Here is a 15,412-nt window from a genome sequence, read left to right as displayed (position 1 = left end):
GGCTGTTGTCCTGGCATCTTTATCTGATGGTACTTTACAGTTTGCTTATGTTAGTCCACTAAGATCCAATCAAAATGGAGCTAGCATTTGTCCAGCATTGGACATGATCTGGGCCCTCATTTATACATCTCATTTATGAAATATGAAGTATAAAAAACATGGTTTGAGCTGTTGGGTTGAACAGGTTCTGAATGAAAGTGTGGCTGTTTTCTGTTTGTAAGTGTGACTAGCATGCATTTGAAAATAATTTCAAAGCTATTGAGTTTTAGCTTAGCTCAGTTATATCTGGTAACAAACTCTAAAATTACAACAAAATTCAGATTCCAGCTTTTGAACCCAGTCTGTTTTAATGTCATTATCACATGAACATATAGATCTTTCAAGATTTTTTTTTTTCATCCTAAGAATTTAGCCTTTATATAGGCAAAATATTTCAGTGTTTATTAGAAAAAAAAATGCAAAACAACTAAAAGTCAAGTTATTCTTCTCGAAACACATCTTGTGGCACTTACACAGCTTGTGTTACAGGCTTTTGAGGAGTTTGGCCTATTACAGTACTACAGCTCTGATACAGAATTTTTTTCTTATAAAATGTCCATTACAAAAATAGGCACCATAATGACATTTCTGAATCCTATTGCTTTTCTAAGAACCTCACACTTCAGTGGTCAATAGGCAGTTAAGGAGCTCTTTGAACAGATGACTCTAGAAATGGCTCTGATAAACCTGAGAAAGAAAGAGTAGCACAATTAGAGGTAATTTTCTTTGTTCGGACATACAGATTTAAACTGTCACACATACTGTTCATGTCACGGATCTGCGCAGGAAATGGGACCCAAATGCAGAATGAGCAGACAAGGGTATTTTATTAACAAAACATAGACTGGAACAGCTGGAAGAATTTGCAGTGAAACAGTTCAAACAGAGGGGCAGGGCAGACAACAATACAGGCAGGAGGGATGGCCTCAGAGACAGTCCGAGATGACCACAGGCTCAAGCACAGAGGAGGCAGCTCAAGAGGAAGGACCAGGCAGACACACAGGAAACCCGTAGCTTTAAGTTAAACTCTAATGTCACTAGTCTAGCCGCCAGGTAGGGGCTCACGGGACCAGAGTCTTGACATGTGAGAGAGGTGAGCTGCTTCCAAGCAGTGGGGTTCAGTGGCCAGGGATTCTGAGATAGGGTAAGACAAGACAAACAAGACGAGACTCAATGCCACAACAGTAAGACAATTGAAAACAATAAGAACAATGCAAAATAAATAACCAAAGCTACCCAAAGATATAATCAAAGAGTAAAAACAAGAAGCCAAGATCCAAAACTGGAATCACTTAAACAAGAGTAGAAGAAAATCTAAATCAAATGAGAAACAAAACTAGATTAGAATACACAAATTTCTTTTTCTTTCCATTCTTATTAAGCTAGACAAAACTAAAGACCAAAAAGGATATAAATATCTAAATAAGAGATCAAAAAATAATGCTCAAGATCAAAGGGAAAATTTCTGGGCCAAGAGACAGGTAAACACCAAAAACGAACCAGCAGAGACACAAGGAAAGGAAACCCAATATATAGATCGGCACACATGAGGATCAGGTGAAAACAATCAAGCAGACAAGGGCTAAACAAGGGGGCGTGACCAAGGGAAACCAGGAGGTGGGACGAGAGGAGCATGTGGCAGACACAAACAGAGACTGAACCATGTGCTTAGACACAAAACAAACAGTGAAACATTGAACAAAGACAAGACTGTCAGGGCAGGTTCCTGACAGTTCAAGTGCAGGAGATCATTTTCATCACCCAGTGATGACATTCTGCAATACAAAGACATTGGGAAACCAAACATTAAATAAGGTCAAATAGCAATAAAATACAAAACAGCTCAATGTGCTTAAAAAACTGAGAAAATAAGAAAATGGAAAAAACAGATAATGTGAAGTAGTGAACATTCACCTTAAACGCCCCCCAGGTCTCCATATTCCTCCTCATGTGAAATGCACGGACTTGGAAGTAAAAAACCTAATCAGCATCTCAAATGGCAGAATGTGACACTTAACACATTTGTAAAAAAAAAAAAAAAAAAACACCCTCAGGACATTCCAACAATCAAGACATACAGTGGAAGTAACAAACATCTGAAATCTATAATAAATAACACAAATGTGTTTGTGAAATGTGACTAAAACATGATTCAGATGATTAACACTAGCAAACAGCAGCCAGTCACAATCATAATAATAAAAAAAAAAAAAGTGCAGTTCTTACAAGTTCAGTTCCTGAGATTCATAGTTTGATCAATGACACAGTGATGATATTACATGGATAAAACTTTGCTGGATTTGAACCACCTTTATAACCATAAGGGTTTGTTAGCCAAACAATCATACATCAGCTTGGATATATTCCTCATATTTCTCAAAGATTCCTGTTAAAAATGTCAGATTAGAGTTGACAAAGCTGGCCGAATAAAAGAGGCTTGCTGGTTAAATTAGGTGTAAAACACCAGCATTCAAAACTCAACATAATGGTTTTTCAACATCAATGTTCCTCTCTAGCTAAAGTTTTGAAAACATTCCCTGTTGGCTGTGATAGTGTTGTCAAGATGCCAGTGCTAAAATTGTGAAGATGAAATATTATCAGTCTTTCTACAGTATCGGTAGTACAGTTTCAGGTCAGTCATTGCCTTAAAATGCTCATTAAAAGATTTTTATGTTCACAGCCAGTAATAAATTAATGTAAACAAAACATCTGATATGTCAAGATCACATTTACATGAAAACAAATATTCTGTAGGTAATCTGACTGATGGCTCAGTTGGACTGACAAGCCTTCCTGTAAACACCTTAATCGATGTGAATGTAATTTTGATCACACTAAAAGGGGTTGTGTAGGTCCGAAATAATCAGATTAATAGGAAAAAAGTAAACATGTAAATGCTTAAGGCGCGACTATCTTCTCAGTGTCAAACATATGCATTATGCACGTTTGCAAATGTCCTACAAACATCTGTATGTTTTTGTCTTAGGAACTGGTCAGTGGAGGAGACTGAATATTTACTTGAAAGGTCTACTGACAGCTCTCTTCTTCGAAATGCCATCAAGGAAAAAACAGTATTTCTCAGGTGGCATTATAGCAGTGGCTTTTTCCAGGTCTATAGTCTCGTATTTCTTTTGTGGGTTTATAGTATTGTCTTTTTGTATGTCTTTAGTTTTATATGGTGGTCTGAGTTTGAAGGCGGGAATATTTCGCCATATTCACATTGCAGATTATTCCATCCATAAGTATAGGAGTGAACCTTTGTCTTTGTATTTTTGTAGTCTTTGACGTAGTGACTGGAAAATGTACATATGCTGAACTTTGGTTCTGAATCCATGTAATGGACTCTTTTCAAGTCTGGGATTCTCAGAGGTGGAAGTCGTCAAAGTTGAGTAAACATTTATGGTGGTGAATGGACAGTGGATGCTCCATTAGCAACATCATTCGGTGCATTGCCATTATGAGAAAGGGCCTCTAGTTGATGACTGAGCTCCGCCCTGGTTTCTGTATTAAAAATAATAATGAATAATTAAAAAACAAAACTTAATTTTGTCAATTAGCAGAAAAACACCTTAACATATTTAAAAGATTCTGTGCGCACAATACATGTTTTCCTTTTGTAAAATCAGCTGTAATACTTGCCAGTTTTTCTTGATGTGTGCCAATGGTAAATCCCAAAAACTGCAGCCACCAGCAGAACAAGAACAACAGTAGTGCATATTCCTCCTGCAGCAGTTGAAGACAGACCTGGAGCTGGAACACCTGAAGACAGACAGTTATTATAGAGATTGGCTAAAAAAAAAAAAAAAAAGACTTTTGACTGACATTTACAACTTTGTATTAAATATTGTATAATGTTAATAAATGACAGCAACTAAAACAGTGACTCTGACAAGAATAATGACTAACATTATTTTATTTTTAACAATACACTCAAAAATTGTAAAATTCATAGTGTGACATAAAACTTATTGTGACGACTACCCGCTAGTTTGACATGCATGTTAAGGTAACAGATGATCAAAGATGGAATCATATACTGAGAAAATTTAAGCATCTCAAACTGTTTTGTAAAATTGCTCTGAATGACTAAATGATACTCACCAGTGATGGTAACACTGAAGCTCCTGAAGATGCTGAATCTGCTGCTGATGATCAGTAGTTTATAATCTCCAGAGTCTGTGGTTCTGGTGTTTGTGATGTTCAGAGATCCAGTCTGATGATCCAGCTTCAGTCTGTCTCTGAATCTCTCTTTACACTGAGCATCTGTACAGATCTTACTCTGATCTCCAGTGATATGAAAGATAAAAATGTCTTTAAAATACCACATCTTACAATCATTTGGGTTTTTTATTTTACCAGGATGTAAAGTGACAGATTCTCCCTCCTTCACTGACTTTGTTTCATTTCGTTCAGCTGCAGAAACACCTGAGAAACAAACCAACAGCTGACTGGAGGATATATATTTTTTTTTTTCGGGTTAAAGACACAGCATAATAACTGTGGATATGAAAACAATAAAACACACTCTCTTGACTTTAAGTCTAAAAAGCAACATTTATCCACATCTTGTACTATCAATCACATTTTACATCAAATTATGTGCAGTTTGGATTCCTGGTGAACTAGTATAGGTGGATTTAAACACATGATAACAGAAGGTGATCAGAGATGATGTAAGACCCTGACATCTTGAACAGAATAAAACTGATAAAACTAACAACTAACCAATGGAAAATCTACATATTGTGTTTTTGAAGAAATTATCTATATGCTGTATGTGAATTAATATACAAGTGAATAGAAAAAGAAAAAAAAAAACATTAATGATGGGATTTGCATGAACAAGAGAAATGTACTTGCTTAATGACTCACCACGGATGGCAAAAATGAAGGTCTTGTCCATCTCATTGTTTATGCTAGTGATCTTGAGGTGGTAAAGTCCAGCATCTGTGGTTCTGGTGTTCATGATGGTCAGAGATCCAGTCTGATGATCCAGCTTCAGTCTGTCTTTGAATCTCTCAGTACCTTCATTACACTGAACATCTGTACAGATCTTACACTGATCTCCAGTGATTTCAGCGATGCGAGTGCTATTAAAATACCATCTAATTCTGTCTTGTTGGTTTGCTTTAACTCTAGTTTGAAAAGTGACTGAATCTCCCTCCATCAAAAACACTAACACTCCATCTTCACCAACAGCGAAAAAACCTGAAGGAGAAATGAACAGATAATTATGAGCCAAAAAGTTTGTAGGTACAGAAATGTGTCTGGATTCATAATGTAACACATGCAAACAAACAGCAGAAGAACATCATAGATTTGCGCATTCAGACAGACAGGCATACATGAGTGTCATGAATGATCTTATGCAACTTACTGAACATAAACCACATCCTATTTCAAATGTTACTTCCCCCTAATCTGTGCATTTACACAACAAAGCATTTTTATACTCAAATTAATAATGAATATTATCCATTAAGATGATCTCATGTGCCTTATAATCTTTAATCAAAATAACTTCCCCTTCCTTTCACAGCGACAACTGATGATTTTTTCTCATTCATTGTCTGAAACCTCTACTGTCACCATGCCGAGAATAACTGGGAGTAAAATGCAGAGGCGGTGTAAACATTATGGTTACTGAACTAAAGCTCAAAGTATACTTCATTTTTTTTTTTTACACAATGCTAGCCTATGCACGAAGTCTGCCTAGCCTTTCAAAGTATGAGGTGTGTCCAGAAAGTAATGAGAATGAAGTTCCTTTTCTCCAGATGGGGTCTGTGAAGGAAGAAGCTGGGGTGTGGAGGTCACTTGGGGTGGGCTGCAGGTCTACGTTAGAACACTGATCAGATGAATTCCAGCCCTGTCAGAGTCAAGACATTCTTTTTTGTGACACCTTGTTTAAGTGCCTCGTATTAAGAAAAATGCAAGTGAGTTTGGAACAGTGGAACATGATGAAATTTTGTGTGAAATTGGGTAAAAGTGCATCAGAAACTTTGGAAATGGTGAGGAAAGCTCACCACAACACACCAATCCTCAGTGCTTTTGGCTGAAAAACACATCCACCCTACAGCAACAATTTGGCTCCTTGCAACTTTTTCATTTTCCCAAAGATGAATAACGGTTTGAAAGCACACCATTTTGGTAGTGTTGATAACATCCAAAGAGCCACTACGCAGTCACTAAACACCATCCCACTTGATGACTTCCAGGGATGCGATAAAAAAAAAAAAAAAATCGATGTGAGCATTGTGCACACTCACAAGGTGCATACTTTGAAGGAGACAATGTTTAATTGTAACATTTTTCATTCAAATATATATATACATTTTAAAATATTCTCATTACTTTCTGGACCTTGTATACTCTATTTAGTGTGTGCGAAAACAGGCAGTCGACACATGCACTCTAAAAAGCTTAATTTTTGTCCAGTGTCTGTGCTATTTTTCTCCAGATGTTATGATTATGTTTATGTTATAAATAAGATCCCTGTCGTTCTTCTCACTCACCACCAGAGTGCTCCATCACCACTCTGATTGTTTCCAATCGGACTGCATTTCCCAGAATCCCCTGCCTCGGAACCAATTATGGAATCCTCCATTTTCAGTCAGGAGGACTATAAGGCCGTGTGTCCACCAAAGGCTAAAAACACTCAACTGTGAGTGCTTGAGAGCGAAACCTTTTTTTTCCATTGAGATGCTGTGGTATGATACGAAATATTTTTTTTTGCGTTGAGTTTTTCGAATGCTGAAATGTTGTTTCTCCAAGCATTATTTTTCCTATAATATGGTAGACCAGCAGTTTCATATGGTAGAGATTTTTATTCTGGGGAAAGGAATTTTTATTCTCTATTGTTGTTTAGTCATAGGAGTAGCAGGATGTGGACATTAATCCTCGGAGACAAGCAATATTAACTTCTCTATTGTTGTTTAGTCATAGGAGTAGCAGGATGTGCTGAAATCCAAAGTTGACATTCTCAACCCATTGAGGACAGTGATGAGCACTGAGTTTTATCCAAAGTTGAGCTTTGTTCAGCTCGTGGATGTTAGTGGTGTTTTAAAAAACATGACACTTCCCATTGGTGCACACACTCCCTGAGAGGTGTTTTAAAAAACATGACACTCCCATTGAGAACAGCTGAAAATATATGCCAGCCTTGGGGAAAAAACTGTCCTATTCTTTGTGATGGAGTAACGAAACAATGTAATTGATGCTTTAAGATATGAATAGAAATATAATGGATCTGCTGCATCCTTCTCCTGTGACAAGATACATTTTTATGCTATAATGACAGTAAAGAGTGCTTGGCTGTCAAATTTGTGTTCTGTATAGCAGAAATAACATTTTGAGCACAAAGAAAACATTTTATTTATTTTTTTACTTATGTGCACTTGACTCAGATGATGGCTTAGTAACATATATGCATTGCCAGATTTGTTCAGTGGTTGGTTCAAAGAGATGTGATGATACAGTAGCTTCTCTACAGCTACTGTACTGCTGTCATGATATTTGTACTGTAGATATAAACACATTAATGATGTGATTTCAAAGTATAAGACTTGATTTTAAACATAATGACTCACTATAGATGGTAACATTGAAGATCATTTCACTTCTGCTGCTGCTGCCGAGGACCTTCAGATGATAAAGCCCAGAGTCTGTGGTTCTGATGTTCATGATGGTCAGAGATCCAGTCTGATGATCCAGCTTCAGTCTGTCTCTGAATCTCTCAGTACCTTCATTACACTGAACATCTGTACAGATCTTACTGAGATCTCCAGTGATTTGAGCGATGCGAGTGTCATAGAAATGCCATCTAATCTTTTCTTGTTGGTTTGTTGTAACACCAGTGTGTAGAGTGACTGGATCTCCCTCCATTGCTGACACTGACTCGCCAAACACACCTGAAGAAGAAGTGAACAGTTAATTATAAGTCAAATAAAATTACACCAAAGGAAAATGCAGTGAAAATGTTTTTCTATAGATCATGAAGGTTGAGAGATCTGGCTAGATTCATAATGTAACACATGCAAACAAACAGCAGAAGAACATCATTGATGTACACATACACTCATCAGACAAACATACAAACCACATCCTGAATCATACACAGTTTTGCTCTGTTAATATAACCCTTGCAAAAATTCACAATGTTCATTTTAACAAAGTAAGAGGTATTCCAAAACCTGCATGCTATTTTTGATTTAGTAGTGTCCCAATAAGCTATTTACATTTACATTTAGTCATTATTTCATGCAATAGATGTTTATAATCCACAAAACAACTTAATTTACACAAATGAACCAGATGAGAGCCATCTTTTCACCATGAGGATGATTAAAGGACTCAAAAAACAAATCTATTAAAAAGGTAAAAACATTTACTGATGCTCGTGAAATAAACAATGCATCAAGAAAAATTACACTTACATGTTTCCATCTAGAGCACAAGTTCACTATGTGTAATAGTTTGAGTCTCAAAATCAGTCACAATATAATCCTACTTATTTTGTCAAACTTGAAGTGGTGTGTAAACTTATGAGCTTATGTATTGTGTGTATTCAACTTCATAATGAATATTACTTATCAGGAATACTAAATAGCTGATCATTATGCATGGAATATTTTTATTTTATACAAAAATTGTTGTACAATTTGTTGTTTGTTTTAATTATTTGTTAATAAAATTTCATAATGATTATGTATTTAATATTTTTATTTTATGATGATTTATTGTTTCATTTAAATTTGTTTTTTCAATTTTTTACTACACATACCATGGTTAAACTATGGTTAGTGTAGCAAAACCATGGTTATTTTGTGGTTAAAATGGTTTAACTATAGCAAATTGTGCGTGTTGCCAATGGAGACAAGAGGCGTTGGTGGTGATAAAATGATTAAAACTAACTTTGTACTATAATGTACAGGGTCCTGCAAGAAAAAGACAAGATCTGCAAATCCACAGAACAGCAGAATACGAATGCAATGCAAAAAGTCTCTCATTAAGTGTTTTCCTCCCGTAGAAAAACATAAACACTTAATATGGCTTAATGTATTAAAATGTATTAAAATATCAAATTCAATATACAGTTTATAAATAATAATGCATAAATATATAAATACAATACACACCCAACACACCCAATATATATATATTCAAATTCAATATACAGTTTATAAATAATAATGCATAAATATATAAATACAATACACACCCAACACACCCAATATATATATATACAGTGTTGGGAAGGTTACTTTGGAAATGTAATAAGTTACAGATTACAAGTTACCCTATCTAAACTGTAATAAGTAGTGTAACTATTTCAATTACTAAAGTAATGCAACTGATTGCATTTGATTACTTCTCTTAACTTCTAATATTTTCAACTGTTAATCATTTTCAAACATATAAACTAGGCCGGGGGCGAACTATCCCACCCCCTCACCCAAGATAAGTGTGAAAATAGATTAATTATGAAATATAATGGTTTATTAAAAAAAAAAAAAAAAGTTTCATTGCAAAGCAGACACAATTAAGTATTTCTGGTGGTTGTGGTGGTATCACTTATTTGTGTCTATATTAATGGTAAAACTGCTGCCTAAAACTGCTCAAATTTTTATTTCCTGGATGTCAATTTTTTTTTAATTTGGTGGCTATGCGATTTTGTTTTATTCAATACTCTGCCATCTGTATTTGCTAAGTTTATTTTTAATGGGTTGATTCACTCAGAACGCATTTTTCATTCCACTGCTGTACTTTTCCATTGTATTTCAATGTAAATGCGCTACCGGACGTCTTGAATGCGGCGCTCTCGTCTCGGGTCTAGCAGCTTCTCGCGCCTAATTCTCGTGCATAATAGCCTACATCATTCTAAAACACGGCGCTCAAGTTCAAAGAAATTCAGATTCTAAAACACGTCTCTATACACCTTGCACTTAAACAAACAAACAAACAAACAAACAAACATTATGTCGGCCCCGGTGCGTCGGCCCACCGGGAAAATGCCCGGTATGCCCGATTACCAATCCAGCCCTGATTACATCCGAATTGAACCACCAGCAAATGAACTGAGCCCTGCATTTGTGCCAGATGTTGTTGCGTGCTGTGCAGTGCTCCACAATGAATTCGAATTTAAATCAGAATCAAAAGTGTTTTAGAGAGCACCTCGCCTTTTTCACGATCGGATATCCGATCAGAGAAAATAACGCATGAAGTGAGGTGTAAACAGGCGCTACACGACATTTGACAGCTTTTGTTGTGACTCGCGAAGCATGCTACGTAAGTTTAATATTATTTTTACTGAAAACATGACCTTTTAACCGCAATTTGCGTTTAGCACAAGAACACCGGAAGAGAGATATAAATGTCTTACCATGGTCGAGTAAACACCAGAACAATACGAGAAGCGAAATAAAGACAAGCTTCATTTTCCCCACGTTTTCAATGAAAAGCATATTTTTGTAAAGTGACATGTTGCTTTTCATTAAACAGGACGACCTTTCGAGAGTGAAAGTGAAAGCACAGCAGTGCGGTGACGAAAATGCTTATGGGAGCCTCCCTGGAATGTATTTTTTTTTAATTGCTTATTTTATATGGTTTACAAAAAAGGCTTCTTTTTGAAAAGTTCCCAGTATATAATTGTTATTCGAAAATTGTTCTTCTAAATATTAATTCTGAATGTTATATTTCTTACATTAATATATATATGGGCTACTGTACAGTAGGCCTATAATTTGGCTTTTCGTTATTTTGGTTATGGACATTATTATCTGGATAAATTTAAATGCTGTTATGCTTTCACAGACACAAACAAAAGTAAGAGACCACTTTAGTTTGTTATTAGTTAGTCAGTAATATTGTGTCAAATTTAAATAATGGCTGTAACATTTAGTGTGTAGTGTGATTTTGGCCAAAACCATTATTCCAGTTGTTTAGAGAGACAGAGACGGTTGTTTAAGAAGAGAGGAAGACAAGCATCCCAAGTGCTAGTGAAAGTTTACAGTTCAGTGTGTGTTTTGGTTGTTTTTGTGTTTCTTATTCATTGAGCCCAAGGCTGTGTAAAAAAAAAAAAAGTTTAAAAATTAAAGGAAAAAAAAAAAATATTGTATAAAGTGTCTGGTTTATACACTCAGTTTCATAACATCAGGGCAGGAAGAAGCCCTTCACCTACAAGCTGAACACACATCAAACAAATGGCCACATACAAGATGTTTGTCCACCCGGCAGATCAAACCACTCTTCTGAAGAAAACCTACAGCAGTTTCAGTTTGACTCAGAAGATGAGCTGCTTGTGTCACACCTCAGTAAGACTGGCAATGAGAGATTGCAGATTGTTTTAACTTTTTTCCATTTTGTTTTTCCATACATACACTCATCGATATATAGATAATTCATATTAATTTATATGATAGATTAAATTATCACACAAAAAAGAAGATTTTTTATATTTTTTTATTATAGATTATTAAAATGTTCTTCTACATTTTTATTTTTAATTTACATTTTTTATTATCATACAACTACATTTTTAATGTTAAAGAATATGAAAAAAAAAAAAAGAAATTTTTTTTTTTTGGTTAAAGTCTTAATATGAGCCAGAATATATATATATATATATATATATATATATATATATATATATATATATATATATATATATATATATATATATAATATATAAATATATATTTTTTTATGTAACTAAATAACATGCGTTCTGATCATAAGAACTAGGAGGGTCAAACTCTGTCGTGGGAGGATTCACACCAGTCTGGCTGTTATCAGCAGATAGTCTTCTTAGTTCAGACTTTTCACTGAACAACAATGTTTATTTTATTCTCTTTGTGCTGGTGGAGTCTGACTGGTAAGTTATAAAAGCATTTTTTTTTCTTTGTAATTTAGTGTTTTTTTTATTGTTTTTGTTAGTTTTAATTTGGTCTCAGATAGATCAAAGCAAGTTAATTAAGATCTACTTTGGATTGTGATTTACACGTCTGAAAACATCAAAGAAATGTTGCAAGTCAGGTTTTGTCTTGATTTATATATATTTATATATATATATATATATATATATATATATATAATTTCAAGGATTGTTACTGGACGTAGAAACACAAATAGCCATATATAGCTATATATATATATATATAGATATATATATATATATATATATATACATATATATATATGTGTGTGTGTGTGTGTATGTGTGTGTGTGTGTGTGTGAAAAATAATTCTGGAGTAATTGAACAACAACAAAATAAAAATTAATTATTCAAAAAGCAAATAATGTATAATTTCCAACTACAGTTGATTTCAGTAAACCAACAGAAGTCTTAATCTGTTCGTGTATGTTCATCAGGTGTGTTTGGCGCTGAAACAAATAAAATACAGTCAGTGTTGGTGATGGATGGAGATTCTGTCACTTTGCAGACTGGTGTAACTGAAATACAATACGACGATGACATACTGTGGACATTTGGAGCTGAAAAGTCTCTCATAGTTAAAATCAGCATTGAGAAACAAATCTTTTCAACATTTGACGTTCCTGATGAGAGATTCAGAGACAGACTGAAGCTGGAGAATCAAACTGGATCTCTGACCATCACAAACATCACAACTGAACATGCTGGAGAATATCAACTAGAGATAAATGGAGCAAAACTGACATCAAAAACATTCAGTGTTTCTGTCTATGGTAGGTGGAGATCATTTGTCTCATCCTAAACATATTTAGAAGTTAATCTAAATTAGCATTTGTGGCATTGTTGATTAACACAAAATAATTAGTCGGGGCAAACAAGTTGTACAATTATATACAACTTCACACACAACAGGTTTACTGTAGCTACTGTTGAAACAGTTTTTATTTTAACATTTACGAATCACCCCCATTCAGTGCCTCATTGTAACCCCATTCAGTGCCTCATTGTAACCCAGACTGCTGCTTTTCCGTGGGGCAAATGGAAATAAATTTTGTGGTAATCAACATTATGCCTAAAATATAACACTCACAGACCGTCAATACACTACACCGAAAATAAAACTGATTTTTAGATTTAGAATTTTATTTTTTTCACTCATGTTTTTCAGCTCTTCTACCCACTCCTAACATTACCAGAGATTGCTCTTCATCATCATCACAGCAGAATTGTTCATTGGTGTGTTCAGTGGTGAATGTGAGTGATGTGACTCTCTCCTGGTACAAAGGAAACAGTTTATTGTCCAGCATCAGTGTGTCTGATCTCAGCATCAGTCTCTCTCTACCTCTGGAGGTGGAATATCAGGATAAAAACAGCTACAGCTGTGTGCTCAATCACATCAGAAACCAGACCACACATCTCAACATCACTCAACTCTGTCTGCCATGTCCAGGTTTGTTGGTGCTGATATTAATGTGATTAAGATTATCTCTTAGTTATACAGTGTTGATGTTTCAGTGTTTCTTGTAGATCAGACAAACAGATTTACTGACACGTGGTTCAATTTGTCGATTCCAGATCAGGGCCTACCTTTATTTTACATAGTGTTGATTCCTTCTGCTGCTGGATCTCTGTTGATTGTTTCAGTTGTGATCTTCTGCATCTGCAGGAAATGTAGAAAAACAGGTCAGGAGAACAAGCTGCATGAATATTTATCTTTAAAACACACATTTTGATACTAGTGTCATTTTAACATGTCTGTATTATTGTTAATGCAGCTCTGACTCAAGAGGAAGACAGAACTGATTCAGCATTGTGTAAACCAGCAACACGAAAAACGGTAAGAACATTATGTGTTGCAAAAAGACGTGTTGCAGTCAGTCTGATTGAAGTTTGCAGCATCAGATGGTCAGTGAACAGACGTGGGTGGACTATCGGCCCGACCGTTACCTGCAGTAAAGACCACATCAAAAGAATAGTTTAAAAAAATAATTTTTTTTGCTGTGTACACTAAGCCTGTGTACTTTGTTCCTTAGTGTAAGTTTTTACATTATAATCAGTGAAGTTGTGTAGTTGCCTCATTATGCATCTTTAGTTTATAGACAACCCGTTTATATTTTTTGACCTGCTGCTGTCTGACAGAAAGGAGATTTATTTACACATATCATGAATTAGGTGTTATAAGTTGTAACCTATATGTAAAACCGCTATAAAGCCAGCTCCTGATGTGTCTGTGGCCTACTAATTTAAATCATGGTTTCTAAACAGTTCTACTTATAAATAAATTGGTTTGTCATCCTGAAATATCCTTTACAAAGTCGGTTTTCTACTATTAGATTTGCACAGTAAGGAAAGAAGAACACAAAGCTGTTAATCTGTGCTTTGACCACGAGCTGCAGCTGCTCTGCGGTTCATGATCATCTGAGGTCAAATGCAGCTTTAGCAGTCATTGGTTGATCTGTAGCCGAGCTGCAGCAAGTATCTTTGGTGTTGCATTTGTGTGAAAGACAATCATTCAAAGCCATTTCGCTTTTGTAAGAAACCTTCAGAATTTGTGATGAAGATTTTTGACGTCATATCCTGTTGCTGGTCTATGTTAGCTTATGTTGTTGCACATTAAAAATCATCTTAACGAACAAGATCAACTAAAATTGTTGGAAAAATGATGCTCTACTGAGAATTTTACAAGTAGTCCTACTGAAGTCAGTTATAAAGTAGTTCTGTTACATCAGCAAGTTTCCTGATTGATTGATTTTGTGTTTCCTTGCAGAAATCAAAGACTGACGCTGTGTATGAAAATGTCCCCAAAAAGCGATGATCAAAAAGACTGTATCTACTGGATTTTTGCCATTAGAGCTCATACTGGAGGTTTTTATCTAGTGTTTTTTTGTAGTTAGAGTTTTTATTGGATTTTATTTTATTTTTTGATTCCACTGTTTTGTCTGTATCATATTTTTGTTTTTTCAGAAACTCAAGTAAAATTTTCTTTCTTTAGCTTATGACATGGAAATTTACCTAACGCTCATTATTAAATATTAATCACACCTTTTGTCATTTACCTGTCATTTACTGTTCCAGTTTTATTCTTTTTACAAAATATAAAGGAATATCGAGTGCACTGTATAGTATCTCACACGATTTAGTCTGTTGTAAGCAAAAGCAGAAAAACACATCTCTAATAATAGCACTACTCTTACCGATAGGGTGCGCTATAAATACATAATGAATGCACAAAATAAAGACACAGGTCTGCTTGATCATTGTGCTGCCCCCTGGTGCCTCTTTGAACAATAACAACTCAATTAAAGATAGATTACAGTGTCTAAAAATGGCATAGTCAAATAAAAACTATCCAACTGAATGAGCTTTTGAAATATGCATGTGACAGCCACATTTGTATAGAATCTTAATGCATTACCGTTTTTTTTTTTTTTTTTTTTTTTTTT

General features: G+C 35.0%; 1 protein-coding gene and 2 long non-coding RNA genes across 3 annotated transcripts; 1 reads left to right on the top strand and 2 right to left on the bottom strand.

The window, feature by feature from the left end:
- Nucleotides 1–321: 321 nt before the first annotated feature.
- Nucleotides 322–3,157, bottom strand: LOC122141708. The gene is made up of 2 exons (XR_006158022.1): nucleotides 1,954–3,157; nucleotides 322–1,814 (listed from the first exon to the last, which is right to left on the bottom strand). It is a non-coding gene; the product is annotated as an uncharacterized LOC122141708 (long non-coding RNA).
- A 168-nt stretch (nucleotides 3,158–3,325) lies between these two features.
- LOC122141705 lies at nucleotides 3,326–10,599 on the bottom strand. The gene is made up of 6 exons (XM_042749704.1): nucleotides 10,418–10,599; nucleotides 7,626–7,946; nucleotides 4,912–5,247; nucleotides 4,141–4,464; nucleotides 3,679–3,798; nucleotides 3,326–3,540 (listed from the first exon to the last, which is right to left on the bottom strand). The coding sequence occupies exons 1-6, from the start codon at nucleotides 10,527–10,529 to the stop codon at nucleotides 3,437–3,439; spliced, it is 1,317 nt and encodes a 438-aa protein (XP_042605638.1). The 5' UTR covers nucleotides 10,530–10,599; the 3' UTR covers nucleotides 3,326–3,436.
- Nucleotides 10,600–13,288: 2,689 nt separating this feature from the next.
- Nucleotides 13,289–14,830, top strand: LOC109092746. Its single transcript, XR_006158025.1, has 3 exons — nucleotides 13,289–13,652; nucleotides 13,745–13,806; nucleotides 14,737–14,830. It is a non-coding gene; the product is annotated as an uncharacterized LOC109092746 (long non-coding RNA).
- Nucleotides 14,831–15,412: the final 582 nt, after the last annotated feature.

This window comes from Cyprinus carpio, chromosome B22 (genome assembly GCF_018340385.1).
Source record: "Cyprinus carpio isolate SPL01 chromosome B22, ASM1834038v1, whole genome shotgun sequence".
NCBI lineage: Eukaryota > Metazoa > Chordata > Actinopteri > Cypriniformes > Cyprinidae > Cyprinus > Cyprinus carpio.
The sequence above is the reverse complement of the archived record's forward strand: the minus strand, read 5'-3'. Positions and strand labels throughout refer to the sequence as shown.

Excerpts from the sequence above, each read along its gene's own strand:
- LOC122141705 (XM_042749704.1), bottom strand. The coding sequence starts at position 10,529 with ATGAAAAGCAACATGTCACTTTACAAAAATATGCTTTTCATTGAAAAC. Across the intron at positions 7,947-10,417 it reads CTGGTGTTTACTCGACCATG|GTGTGTTTGGCGAGTCAGTG; the intron begins GTAAGACATTTA and ends CTTCTTCTTCAG. Across the intron at positions 3,799-4,140 it reads CTTCAGTGTTACCATCACTG|GTGTTCCAGCTCCAGGTCTG; the intron begins GTGAGTATCATT and ends GTCTGTCTTCAG.